At 42.1% G+C, this 14,362-nt stretch overlaps 1 protein-coding gene across 3 annotated transcripts in view; it reads right to left on the bottom strand.

Annotated features, from left to right (window-relative positions):
• UBQLN1 (ubiquilin 1) overlaps positions 1-14,300 on the bottom strand; it is a 36,029-nt gene extending 21,729 nt beyond the window's left edge. For 2 of the 3 annotated variants that reach the window (XM_073345067.2, XM_073345068.2), the window contains exon 1: positions 13,941-14,300. In XM_073345067.2, coding sequence (XP_073201168.1) covers positions 13,941-14,102 — 162 coding nt within the window. In that variant the 5' untranslated portion in view covers positions 14,103-14,300. The remainder of the gene's footprint in view (positions 1-13,940) is intronic. The other variant, XM_073345066.2, reaches the window with a different exon arrangement.
• Between the last annotated feature and the right edge of the window lie 62 nt (positions 14,301-14,362).

Genomic DNA, 14,362 nt, shown 5'->3' with positions numbered 1-14,362 from the left:
GGCTTTTAATGATTTTCAACGATAACAACAGCATAAACAAAACAAGAAAAGGAAAACCAAAGGCCAACAATGAATAAGAATACAAAAGGCAGATTTTACTGAAGACAAGCGCAAGTACAAGTAATATTGTGGACCATTTGCGAGTTTCTGAACAGTGACTCTACATATGCTGGTCCTGGCAGGTCATAATAAAAGCCCCGAAGACAAGCATAGGTAAAACTATTGTTCACCAGCCCTATATTCCTGGTGTTTTTAAAGGCAACATAAAGCTGACCAACGACAGCACTACATGCGTTTGCTAGGACTATGTAAAAGACAAGCAATAACACGTGCAAAGCTATTATGCATCAGCCGTCTACTATTGATTTTATACTATGGTATCGATACAACTCTTGGCAAGGAACAGGAGGGAGAGAAACGTAGGTATCTGCCCAAGAGAGGTGACAACTGAAGGGCTTGGAGCCCAGAGTGGGTGCTCTTGGTGGACTACAGAGGGGGGAACTACAGGTGCAATTGCCCTGAACTGTGACAGCTGTTGCATATGCTTTTACTTGTCTTAAGTTTCTATTCTTATCACCAGAAAAAAAATTATAGAACACATTTAAAGAAATCAGGCAAAAGAACGGGAATGACTCAGTGTAACAGATAGTGATATGCAACATTTTCAACATCCAGATCACTAGTTCTAATTAGCAGTGACCAAAGTTTGTTGCATCCTAGGACTATGTTGTGGCTTCAGCCTAGTTATACTGAATATACCTCCACACCACAAAACAAAGAAACATACAACCAATGGCACCAAAGCCATCTTTTGTTGGCAGTCTCAGAAAACAGAATGACAAGGCAAGCTAACTATTTTGCTCTCTGCCCTCTAGCGGTGATCCTTGCAGGCCCTGGTTGCAGCATGCTGGGGCTACATAAGCAAGCGTGGATTGCCACCTGTCTGTGCTTCATCTATTCTGTGGATAGGTGCTATACTGACACACAAAAGTAATAAATGCATTTCATTTTAAAGAGAAAAGGAAGATATTTTGACAGGCTGATGACATATTGTGGAAAAAAATCAAACATTTCAACTTATTTCTTGATTTAAGGACTAAGATTGTAAGCTAAATTGCTTGGAAGATTTTAGGCTTTTTAAAATCTTTCAGAAGCTTGCCATTTTTTATTATTGATATGATCAATTTAATTTTTAAAGAAATCATGCTCTAACTGGAGATAGAAGTGAATTCTCATTCCATGCAAGACCCCAAGATATTGATCCAGAAATGAGTTATTCATTTATACTGCAGTAGCACCTATGGACCAACCAAGTCAGGTCCCATTGAGCTAGATACTGTATAAACATAGAAAGTGACAGTCCCTACTCCAAAGAGTTTGCAATCTGACAAAAAAGATAACACAACAGATGGATGAGAAACAAGAAGGTAGTGTTGTGGCAGTGAAGGCAAGAAAACTCTGTGCCTACACAAAGCTTTATTAAGTCAATAGAGCTCTTCACACATGGAACTCATCTCAGGATGAGGATCTAAAAGAAATTATGGCTCAGAATTTTCTTTTTAGGGGGTTTTTTAACCTTAACTGACCTTGATGGCTACTTCTTGCTCAAAATCATAGAATCATAGAATATCAGGGTTGGAAGGGACCCCAGAAGGTCATCTAGTCCAACCCCCTGCTCAAAGCAGGACCAATTCCCAGTTAAATCATCCCAGCCAGGGCTTTGTCAAGCCTGACCTTAAAAACCTCTAAGGAAGGAGATTCTACCACCTCCCTAGGTAACGCATTCCAGTGTTTCACCACCCTCTTAGTGAAAAAGTTTTTCCTAATATCCAATCTAAACCTCCCCCACTGCAACTTGAGACCATTACTCCTCGTTCTGTCATCTGCTACCATTGAGAACAGTCTAGAGCCATCCTCTTTGGAACCCCCTTTCAGGTAGTTGAAAGCAGCTATCAAATCCCCCCTCATTCTTCTCTTCTGCAGGCTAAACAATCCCAGCTCCCTCAGCCTCTCCTCATAACTCATGTGTTCCAGTCCCCTAATCATTTTTGTTGCCCTTCGCTGGACTCTCTCCAATTTATCCACATCCTTCTTGAAGTGTGGGGCCCAAAACTGGACACAGTACTCCAGATGAGGCCTCACCAATGTCGAATAGAGGGGAACGATCACGTCCCTCGATCTGCTCGCTATGCCCCTACTTATACATCCCAAAATGCCATTGGCCTTCTTGGCAACAAGGGCACACTGCTGACTCATATCCAGCTTCTCGTCCACTGTCACCCCTAGGTCCTTTTCCGCAGAACTGCTGCCTAGCCATTCGGTCCCTAGTCTGTAGCTGTGCATTGGGTTCTTCCGTCCTAAGTGCAGGACCCTGCACTTATCCTTATTGAACCTCATCAGATTCCTTTTGGCCCAATCTTCCAATTGGTCTAGGTCCTTCTGTATCCTATCCCTCCCCTCCAGCGTATCTACCACTCCTCCCAGTTTAGTATCATCTGCAAATTTGCTGAGAGTGCAATCCACACCATCCTCCAGATCATTTATGAAGATATTGAATAAAACCGGCCCCAGGACCGACCCTTGGGGCACTCCACTTGATACCGGCTGCCAACTAGACATGGAGCCATTGATCACTACCCGTTGAGCCCGACAATCTAGCCAGCTTTCTACCCACCTTATAGTGCATTCATCCAGCCCATACTTCCTTAACTTGGTGACAAGAATACTATGGGAGACCGTGTCAAAAGCTTTGCTAAAAGCTAAAAGACACATTTTAGATACTGCTATTTACACGTGCTGATTTGTCATAAAAACAGTAGTGACTGGTAAAAAACACTGTTTAGTGACAGCTTTAAAGCTGAAGAAAAATTATTCAAGTTGCAATAAACGAACATTAGTATTAACTTTAAATTTAATCTTAAATCAAGTCTAATTTGCTATGACCCAATTTCTAGAAGGAACTACTCACTCAAGAGGTCAGGACATAGAACAATTTGTGGGAGGTTATATAACCACACGCTATCCAGTGCCATCAATATACTGGCATCAAAAGCAGCACCACCACTCCCTTCTCTCTGCCCAGACATATCTATGGTTTGCAGATGACCCACAAAAGATGGGTGACTATGCCAGTGGTGAAAATGCTAACAGCCCCTGACAAGCTAGGGCACAAACAATTCCTACATGACATACCTAGGCCATGGAATTGGTCAAGCAATCTCTTCTGCATAGGTAGTAAAACTATTCTGAACTGTGAGACATTTTGGGAACCTAGCAGATTGCATCAAGCAGCTCACTACACAAAGATCATCTGCATTTGCAATAGCCGCAATTATATGGTTATACACAATAGAGATACAGTATCCCTCTTTTTAGACTTTAATCTGTTAACACAATGGGAAGCCATAGAAACACTGAAGAAAATCCAAGCCATTACTTGTGATTTTCAGCAATAGTTTTTCTGGATGGCGAACGGAAGCCAAGAATACCCAAGCCAACAGATTGCCAGTTTACAATGCACTTGAAAACCCAACCAACCTACCCACCCACCGAAACAGAACACAAGTTGAACAATGGGTACCCCAGAAACCAATTTTTAGTACAGGTGACTTCTAAACTATTGCCAGCAGCTAATCTCCCATTCCTGGAAAAAGTTATTGTTTTTCATTAGCTTCTGAATCTGCAATGCAACTGCCAATATAAGAAACCCTTCTCAAACAGGTTCTACACTAGAATTTGGCACAGAGGAGCTGCTGGTTGCACCTTTTAACCAGGCACAATGGACAAATAATCACATTCATTCTTCTGAATTTCAGTATGTGAAACGATACATTACGAGATACTTTTCACAGTAGGGTTGTGAGGGAGGACATTTAAAAAAAATAAATCAGAAAAACATTATTCTAGGGAAAATTAAAAAATGAGAACCTGAGCTGCCTTTCCACAGCCCCTCCTGGTAAGCCAAACACTGTCTGCTGACTCACAGTAAGCAATAAAAAACAGCAATTGTGAATGCATTGGTGCCCATTCATGTGCCTGACTGAAGACAAAGTGTTGTGAAATAAAAGGAATAAAACCAAGGGAATAAAAATATCCAGAAAGACCACTCCCCATTTTCAACCAATCGTGGCCTAGCATGAGAGATACCTATACAACTCATAACTATTAACTATTATAGCAAGGATTTTCAAAGAGGCCTAGAGTATTAGACACCCAACTCCCATGAAAACTGGGCACCAAATACCTTTTGGCCTGTTGAAAATTCCAGCCTGCAACTTTATATATCTAAACAAGAAAGTGAAAGCTGCTTGCTCTTCCAAGCACAGGACTTTTGTTTTGAACAGTGAAATACATGCAGTCCCGTACTACAGGAGAGACTGTCCAGGCTTTGTAGCTGGGTGAAAGAGTTACAACAAGATTTATGTTCCTAAAAGTCACTTAAAGTGCAGTTCTATTTCAAAGATTGACATCACCTTACTCAGAGCAGCTCCCTGTTATGTTCCAAGTGTCATCTGTAATGACAAATAAGTTTTTACTATTATTTATTCCTATTAAAAATAGAGGCAATGCAGCTAAAAGAATTAGCTGGATTCCATTCAGGTCTGGCCTACACCACAGCATTAGGGTGACCTAATTATGTCAGCGTACATACCACAGCCTTGCTCCCGCTGAGGTAAAAGCCTTAGTATACTGACATAACTCCACCTCCAGGAGAGACCCAGGGCTTATTTCAGTGTATTTAGCCTGACACAATGTTTCTGTAGACATTCTGTTACTTACAAGTACTGGTTGTCATTCTTGTCAATTTCACTATTCCGCTGGCACCCGGTTTCTCAGCACCCCGCCAGGAACAGGGCAGCCACACCAGGCTTCTTAGCTCCCCGCTGGGAATGGTGCAACCAACTGGACACTGGAGGCAGATCTCCCCTAGCCTGGCTGCCCCACAAGGCTCTCAGCTCCCCAGTGGAGCATGGCTGTACCCGACAGGAAACTCCACGCCCAGAGTCTGGTCAGCTGCCACGCTCTGGGTGAAGAGCCAAGAGCCCAACGGGGAGCCGAGAAGCCAGGTGTGGCTGCCCTGTTCCCCGCAGGGAGCCCAGGGGGAGGAAGAGGGGGTGGTAAGCCCAGCTTCTGGCAGGGAGCTGCGTGCGGAACTGAAAGCCCCGGCTGTCAGCCCCCACACTGCCCCTCTTAAATCGGTGGAAGCACTCCAAGTGAAGACACACACCACCAATAGAAGAAGGATTATGCGGACATGAACCATTGGCGGTAAATCAACCTAACATAGATCAACTTAAGTTTATAGTGTAGACATACCCTCTGTCTTACACAAAGGAATCAGTATTCTACTTGACAGTCCAAATACCTAAATTAAATCTGGGCAACCCCTTAAAATCTGCAGAATTGTATTTTCTTGTGATTAGAGAGAGGAGGAAAGAATTTTTATTTCAGTTCCTTGGCTGATTTGTAAGGTTGTCAGTTTTAAAAAAATTACTAGTGAGGCAATGTAGCCTGGTGGACAGAGCACTGGACTGGGACCCAGGAGAGTCTAATCCCAATTCTACTGCTGGGTACTATTGGGCAAATCACTTCAACTCTGTGCCTCAATTTCACCATCTGTAAAATAGGGATAATTATCCTCACCTCCTTTGTAAAGTGGTTTGAGATCAAGTGACAAAGAGCATGATATTCCTATAAACTGAGCAAAATGATCTGGAACTAACAGATCACTAGAAAGGCATAATGGGATTCCATGTTAACTATCACTTTTTGAAGGAGAACACCACTTTGAGAACCCGGCCAAGTATCCTTTTTTAGCATACAAGTCCTACAAAGGCGTTAAATTTAAACTTACCAGAGCTAGACAATTTAGTGGCATTCTTACTGAGAAAACTAAATGACTTCAAGTTCTAATACTCATAAAATGGCAAGTGTTTGCTTGAGAAAAAATACATACACTGCATCCACAGGTTAGTTTTTCCACCTAATTTTAAATTAGGCATTACAGAACCAAAAACATAGTAACCTACAAAGAAAAGCTAGTAGATTTATTTTAGGCAACACCAGAGCTATCTTAAAAGGGATTTTATTAAAGTTCAACTAACCTTATCTTAAAGTCTGACATAACTTTATATTAGACTGCTTTGTTTCGGCTACTGAAAGTAATATTTCTTTGGCATGGAAAATTTTAGTGCTAAGGAACATAAGTTACCAACCCCATCAACAAGGGCAGGTCCAAACAAAAAAATTTTTCCTCCTCCTCAGCACACAATCCTTAGTACTTTAGAATGTAGTACAAGATCTCACCTAACCAAATCAAGCATCTGAGCACCCACTGCCATTCTGTCAATGATTCCTCTGCAACAAAGTATTTCATTGATTAGTTTTTCTTTGTGGACTGCATTCATAACAGTATTTAGAGCAGCCTTTCAAAGTTCTGTTCCCAACAGACCGAGGATGAATGATTTTTTTAAAAAACCCCATCAAGATAGGGCAGAAAATTAGATTTTGTGCTTTGGTTTATAAACTTTCATGACAATTCTGATTTACAGAAAAAAGTGATGAAGCATAGGCAATTTACTTAATTCGGAATTATCACTCAAAAATCATATTTGATTACAAGAAACTTCAGACCCTTATTCTTACAGCTGTTTGATGCTTAACTATTTTGTCTGTCAATCATTTATCAGAAAAATGTTAGTAAAATACTTGATGGTATAACATTTTTTGTTTTGTTTTTTAAATATGGCACTTTCTACCTGATCCAGGTTTTGGAGGAAAGTAAATACATATTTTTTAAAAAAAAGTCACCATTACCAAACCAAGCAGTACCTTTTTGTTGTTCTTGAACAGCTTTTAAATCAAGTTTCCAGAATGTGGGAGAAAGAATTTAAGTTATGAAATGCCGAATAATTCATCCCAGCAGTGGTTTTTTGTGTTTGTTTGTTTGTAAGAAAAAGAAATGCATGAAGAAGAGTTGATGATTTGCAAGAATGAGTCAGTTCACATGAGTTGGCTGTGAGTTTGATGGCTTTTAACGTGTAGTTTAGGGAATAGAAGTGTATGCAAAAGAAAACAAGTCAAATTTTTACTCCATTTTTGAAACTTTTATGCACTCAGCTGCTTAACTGGAAGAAAGCAATCAGACAGATCACACTATCAATAGCTGGAGAGAGCAATAACTGACTATTATGTGACTTCAGTAGTTTTGAGAGTGAACCTAGGTTGATGAAAGCCACATCTATGTTATACCATTCATCAATCTGTGGACTGCTAGAAAACCACTGAGAAAGGATTGATTTACACTAGTTTACAGAAATTGAAAGCAAATTGCACACATCAGGAATATGAAAATATGGTGCCAACATTCTGTTCCCTTTCATATATATAGTTTTATAATTACGTTAACACTGTTCAACATCAGGCCTTAATATGTGGAACGTGGCTAAGCTGTAATTGTGGGAACCAATAACAATTTCGAATTGCATGATTTATGCATTTAAACATTCAACCATAGTGTTCCATGAATAGCTTTTTTCCTTTGGGTGTTTTAAAGATAAAGAGAACACTAATGCACAAATAGCCATCTTTCTATCATGCAGAACTCCAGAATACGAGATACATGTGCATGTATGCTTGTAAAAAGGCATTCCAGAATTTTAAAATTGAGTACAGTATAGTGTGCACAGCACATTATTTTAAAATACGTGGCATCTTATTTTTAAACTATTGGAAATCACTCCAAACATCTCAAACACACTTCAAAGAGGACAAGAAACACTGTATGGCAAAGATGAAATTTAAAAAAGGAATCATTAGAGCACAAAAACACTTGAAATTTTTCTCTAGGTTCGATAATTTAAGTTGCATTGTACTAACCTTACCAAGAGAAGATTTACGTGTGAGCTTAGGACAAATGAAAAATTTCAGGCCTGAGGGTAATTTTTTGCAAGAGTTATAAGCACTTCAATACAGGATCCTAAAATAATAGTGCCTTGACTACTACAAACAATCTATAGAATATTTCTATGTATGTTTTGGAGCATTTTAATATGCAAGTAGACTGTTTGCATACAAATTAAAAAGATAAAGCAGGCTGCATTTTTCTGCCAGGACTGTAGTATTTACAAAATAATGCATGACTTGACATTTGGGGATTTTTGCGTATGTGTAGGTGGATGGAAACAGTGAACTCCTTACACACAGAACCTTGAAAATTGCCAACTTCAGCCATGGATTGCATGAAAGGTTAACAGAGAGCATGAGCTCAGGAACACAAAGAAGCACACCAGTGAATGCCCAGTGAGCTTTAACTTCTCCAAGGTAAACTGCCTAAAAATGAAGAGTAAAGTTGTTTAAGGTGGCTGATTCTAACATCTTTTACCATTCAAAACACAGTTTAAGTCATACTATAAATAGGAGGAGAGATTATTTAAAGAACAAGAGGCCCTTAAAATGACTTCCTCTCCCCCACCCCCACTTTTGCCTTCTTCCCTATGACCTCTCCTAAAACTTCTCTTCTTAAAACAATCCAACTGAAAAAGAACTAACAAAATCATTCCCTTGAATACAAGAACGTTCTGGAATGTGCATCTTCTGGAAGAGTAGTCAGCATGCTCCTATATCTGTGATTGATTCTTCAAACAAAAGATGAAAGACCTAGCCAAATAATGTACCTAGTCTGGAGTCAGCAGGTTTACAGCTATTCCTTATCCCTCAATATACTACAAATCTTTGTATAGTTGTGCAAGTTTAGTAGCAGACCCATTTCAAAAACAGTGAAGCTATAGGCTCCAGTCCTTGGGTCAAGCCCAGCTGCATGCAGCACAGAAACAGAAGGTGCTGGGAAAGAGAGACGTGACAATATTCTACCTTTATGGTTAACTAGGCTACCTACAGCTTATTTGGGTTTTGATGCAAGTTAGAGCAATCTAAGTGCTGCTCTAAACTGCGCATGGCTGTAACGGTCCCCCAAGAAGCTGTCATGGCATCCAGGAAACACCAGAGCACAAAAACACTCGAGACACATTCCCTCCTGGCTTAAATACACCCTACACTGGGGCTTTGTCTACACTGGAAATTGAACGACAAAACTTTTGTCTTTTAGAAGTGTTAAAAAATAAAAAACACCCCCAAAAGACAAACATTTTGCCAACAACAAGCGCCAGTGTGAACAGTGCTCTTGCCAACAAAGCTAACCCCACTCGTCGGGGGTGGAAGTTTTTTGTCAGCAGAAGAGAAGACAAATAGTGGCTACACTGCGCAACTTTTAGCGGCATGGCTATAGCGATACAGCCATGTCACTAAAAGCTGTGTAGTGTAGACATAGAATGTACATGCAAGATCCAGACTAATTCACCAAACAGTGTCACGTGAGGTCTCATAAAAACTGGTGTCACACTGGTTGTCACGATCACTGTGATATACATGTATGAATGCTGTGTAAGGAGTTATTTATATATAAGGCTACGTTTTTGTTACCAATATTTTTAGTGAAAGTCAGGGACAGACCACGGTCAATAAACAAAAATTAATGGAAGCTCGTGGCCCGTCCCTGACTCTCACTAAAAATATCCCTGACAGAATAGGGAGGCGAGTCCCCACCACCTGCCCCGACTGGGCAGCTGCAGGACCCACCTGCTGCCCCCAGCTGGACAGCTGCAGGGTGCCTCCATCAGTGTGGGGGCTGGGAGCTCCAGCCCCAGGGCAAAAAATGTCACAGAGGTCAATGGAAGTCACTGATTCTGTGACATAATCGTAGCTGTATTTATATACATGGAAAATTATGTTCTGAAACATCTGTTGTCCAGGGACTGGTTACCAGTAAAAATGAAAAACAGATTTTCTGTCAGAAAAGAAATGCTTATATAGTTGACTGTTCACATGTAAATTAAGTATTGTATGTTTCACAATTCTAATGAAGGACTAGGGAAAAACTTGAGAGAGAAAAGTAATAGGAAGAAGCAAACAGAGGAGGAAAGGCAGGAATATCAAAGGTTTCTGTGCTGTAATTGGGGGACAAAGACGACACCCTGTTATCCCTCACTGAAGAAGTAAGTGGACAGCGAATTTGCTTCATGAAAGCGGGATCTCATCCAGGCTTGGCTGAAAACACTGGAGAGAACTTCAGGTGAGATAAGCTTCTTCAGATAAGAAGATAACTTGCTAGTTAAGTTTAGTTTTTAAAAAGCATGTTATGATTTTGTTTTCTGTGTAACCATTTGTATTCTTACCATGGTAACCTGCATCTCTGTTCTTTGATTATGAACTTATTCTTGTTTTCACTATAGATATATCTAAGTGTTGTGATGCTAAGCACAGTGGTGATCCAGAGTTGAAGCTTACAAGCTGGTCTGTACTGTTTCTTTGGGAACAGCAGGCCTGGTAATTCGATGAGTGTTCAGTGGATAAGGGGCTGGACACTGCAGAAATGCTCTGAGGATGGTGGTTAGTGTTTGCCTATTGCTTGCTACCTGTACATTCAGAGCAAGGCCTGTGGAGGCCTGGAAGTCAATGCTTGTGCTGCCAGAGGCTGGTGGTTTCAGGGAACTAATCCACCGCACCGCAAGCACAAACAAGACTTCCTCACACTAAGGGCAGTTGACGGTGAGGTGTCTCACAATCCTGGGTACTGTCACATTGTTCTATTCCGGAACTCACTGTGCAGTACACTTTTCTTAAAATGAACTTCAAAAATAAGTCTCAAATGACGAAGGGATTATTATGCTGATATACAGATATGCAGATATACAGTTTAAGGTGAACTGAAAGGCTATTGAATCTGCCCACACAAGTTCAGACCCTCATCTAATTTCTACGTTTTTCCTGCAGCTATGGAGCACATCATTGTCCCTGCTGACACTAGCAAAAGGACCCATTGCTGACTACGTGTCAGCAACAGATGCAGTTGAACTGGTGTTCAAAACTATTTGGTCAAGTCTACACTTGAAATTAATCCATTTTTAGCACTGGTTCAACTGCATCCATTGCTGACAGTGAGCAACTACAACAGGTTAATGTGATTGTATAGCAAGAGCTGCTAATATCTAAAGTATTACAGGAGCTTCAGACCTTACATCCTCTCAGATGTTAGCAAGGCCATCAATTATTGCAGAGATGAAATCCTGGCCCCACTGACTCTATGGTAGCTTTTGCCACTGATTTCAACGGAGCCAGCATTTCACTCAAGGCCTTATCAGGTAAAAAGTAGGATCTAATTTTAACTAATTTGCTTAAGTAGGTATATATATTCTGTAAATCACCTGACATCCAAAACTTGTGTTTATTTTGGGAAAATATTTCATTACTCCATTAACTACTTTATAACTATTCCAATTTTTAGACAGCTGTCTACTAGCAAAGACAGGTTTTGGAGTAGCAGCCGTGTTAGTCTGTATCCACAAAAAGAACAGGAGGACTTGTAGCACTGCCACAAGTACTCCTGTTCTTTTTACTAGCAAACAGTGCATCTACATTAAAATATCAAATTTTTAAAAAGTAGTCAGAATTTATAGATCTACTGTAGATATATTTCATATATAGATCCAAGGAATAATATTTAATGATAAAAAGTCATGCACAAGTACATTGGTCTACCCAGATACTTATAATGAACTCATTACTATACTAACTAAGCAGAGCTTGGAAAATCCATTGGCAAGTGTAAAGCTTTTCATGGCAAGTGAGAGTCCTAAACTAGTTCCTATACAGAATATAAGAACTCTGAAAAACAAATTTCCAGATGTAAAATGATGCAGAGTTGTTATGTGTAGCCCACAAACAGCTCTGGGCTAAATGCTCAAAGACACCTAGGAGAAAAGTGACATATTGCCTATTAATTTCAACTAAAGATTTGTCTACATCCCTGAAATAGCTTTGAATATCTCAGCTCTAATGTCGAAAGTTGCAAAGTTTTGACAAAAGAGTGAAAATAAGACTAATCAGTTTCACTACTGCTATTCAGAACTCTCAGGTCAAGGGGGAAATGAAAAAACTTGTCAGTTTCACACAGCTGCTGCTTAGGAAAGCAGCCAGAAGTATCAAAGCACTCTGGAATTTTGACTAGGCAAGAAGAGTCCAAAAATGAAGCTTGCAGGCAGCATAGCAGAGAGCCTACCCCACTCCAGCAGTCAGGAGGCTCTGGAAAAGCTAAGGGTATGTCTACACTGGATATGCTACAGCAGCACAGCTGCAGCTGTGCTCCTGCAGTGTAGACAAATATTACAGAGATGGAAGGGGTTCTTCCACTGCTGTTGCCACTGCTGTAGTAAATCCAACTCTGACAGGCAGTAGTTAGGTTAGTAGTTAGCAGTTTCTACACCAGGGCTTAAGTCATCTTCATTACATTGAACAGGGAGTGAAATTTTTCACAACTCAAAGATGTAGTTAAGCTGACCTAACTCTGTAGTATAGACCATCCCTAACAGGCAAAGCAGCCAAGAGGAAGACTGTGATGAAACTTCTGGCCTAGTAGCCAGAAACTGATCTAAAAAAACCAAAATCAAATTCCTGAGCAGGGCCCAAAGGGAATGCCTTGGTAGAAATTTCAACATCTTACCCCTTCCTAGTAGCAGCAAGGGGCTGGCTGTGCTTTTAACCAGATTGTTGATCTTAAGTCTTGCTACTGGAGCTCCCATCTTGTCCTTTATAGCCTTACCTGGCTAAGAAGTTATGACCTTCAGCCAGTAGGCAGCTGGTGCAATTTTCTACACACTGGGCATATTCCAAAACACCTAGTTGCAAAGGCTTAGAAAAGAAGGCTACCACTTTGATTGAAATCATTATGGAGTTAAATTTAAGTTGCATACATTGAATGCTCCAGTGATGTGCAAAAATTAAGCACTTTTTAATAAGAGCATGAAATAAGCTCTCATGGGTAACATTTCTTTGGTTTTTGCAGCTCTGTCAGTGTGGCAAAGTCTGTATCCTTCATAAGTAGGAAAACATCTACTCTACAGCTAGCTGCTTTACAATTTAACTGTTAATATCCTAGGACCTGCACCCACAGAACTTCAGGGTTCTCATAAGCTAAATAGAACCAGGCCTGGTCCATATTTGGATGGAAGGTCTCTAAAGAAAGACTTAAGTACCACAGGAAATGATGTTGATTGAAGAATGGCATTCTTCCCTATGAACCCAAGGTGGAAAGGAATGAATTGATTTTCATTAGAACACAGAAAAAGATCCTAACAGCTCATGATCGATAGACAATACCACTGGAGAAACTACTGTGTAATGGCACCAGCACATTCCCACACAGCTGTGGCTGCATTTCACTGGCAGCATCCTTATCAATATAATTTTAAGCGGTAATACTCTTTTTGGGTAAAGACATCATGTGCACACACCCTAACTAAACTACACGCTGCACCCCTTTCTTTAGCCACGAGGACTGTCAGGGGAAGGCTGTAACTATCCTTTCTCATCATCAACCTCTGCCTAACTGGTAACCCATGCAATATGCGTGTCAGGTTGAGGCCCAGCCTCCCGCTGTTAGCGCCGCTCAGCTGCCTGGGCTTAGGCTCAGCTCACAGTTGGAGAGCTAAAGCCACTCATCTCCTCTCGCCGACGGGACTACTACAGAGACAGGAGCTGAGGGCTCGCTGCCAGTGGGCGAGCCGGCCCCGGCAGCTCGCAGCAGCGCTAGCCGTACTAGAGCAGGCCATACTCAGGGCCAGGGCAGGCAGCGACAGCGCACAGGGTAACACAGCGGGGCGCTGCTTCGTCACCCGGCAGGACTCGGGCTTGGCTTGGCTAGGAGGCCCCCCGCCCTGCGGCTGGGCTCGGCTGCGGGAGAGTGCTGCCAACCTCAGCCTCTCCCCACGGGAGCAGAAAACTCCCCAGGGCTCGGAAACTCAGTCGGCGGCAGGAAGCTGCGCGGCCTCGCCCACCTCCCCACCGGCGCTGCTACCGGCACGGCCTCCCGGGCCCGTCCCCCTCACCTGCCGCACGTTGCTGGTCTCGGACACTGCGAACTCCTCCTTCTCTTTGGGGGTTTTCACGGTGACTTTGATGATCCGCGGCTCCGAGGAGGCGGCTCCTCCCGGGGCGGGGGAATCCGGGGGGCTGCGGCCCCCGGGGGGGCTCTCTCCGCTCTCGGCCATGGCGGGGGAGGAGGCCGCTTACTCGAGGTCTCGCTCGCTCTCGCTGCGCGGGGCACGCTACGTAAACCCAGCCCCTCACCGCCGCTGCCTCGCGCGCCGACACCAGGAAACACTCGCGACACTCTCACTCCAGGAGAGTTAAACGGAAACAACCCATCTCAGGCGCGGCGCGCAGTGATGACGTTGCGAATGAGGGAAGTTACTAGAAAGGGATGTTGTCTCGCCTGGCGTGGGGCACACAGGTCAGCCTAGCGCGCATG

Source organism: Lepidochelys kempii, chromosome 5 (assembly GCF_965140285.1).
Source record: "Lepidochelys kempii isolate rLepKem1 chromosome 5, rLepKem1.hap1, whole genome shotgun sequence".
Lineage (NCBI taxonomy): Eukaryota > Metazoa > Chordata > Testudines > Cheloniidae > Lepidochelys > Lepidochelys kempii.
This window is presented reverse-complemented; position numbering and strand designations above follow the sequence as displayed.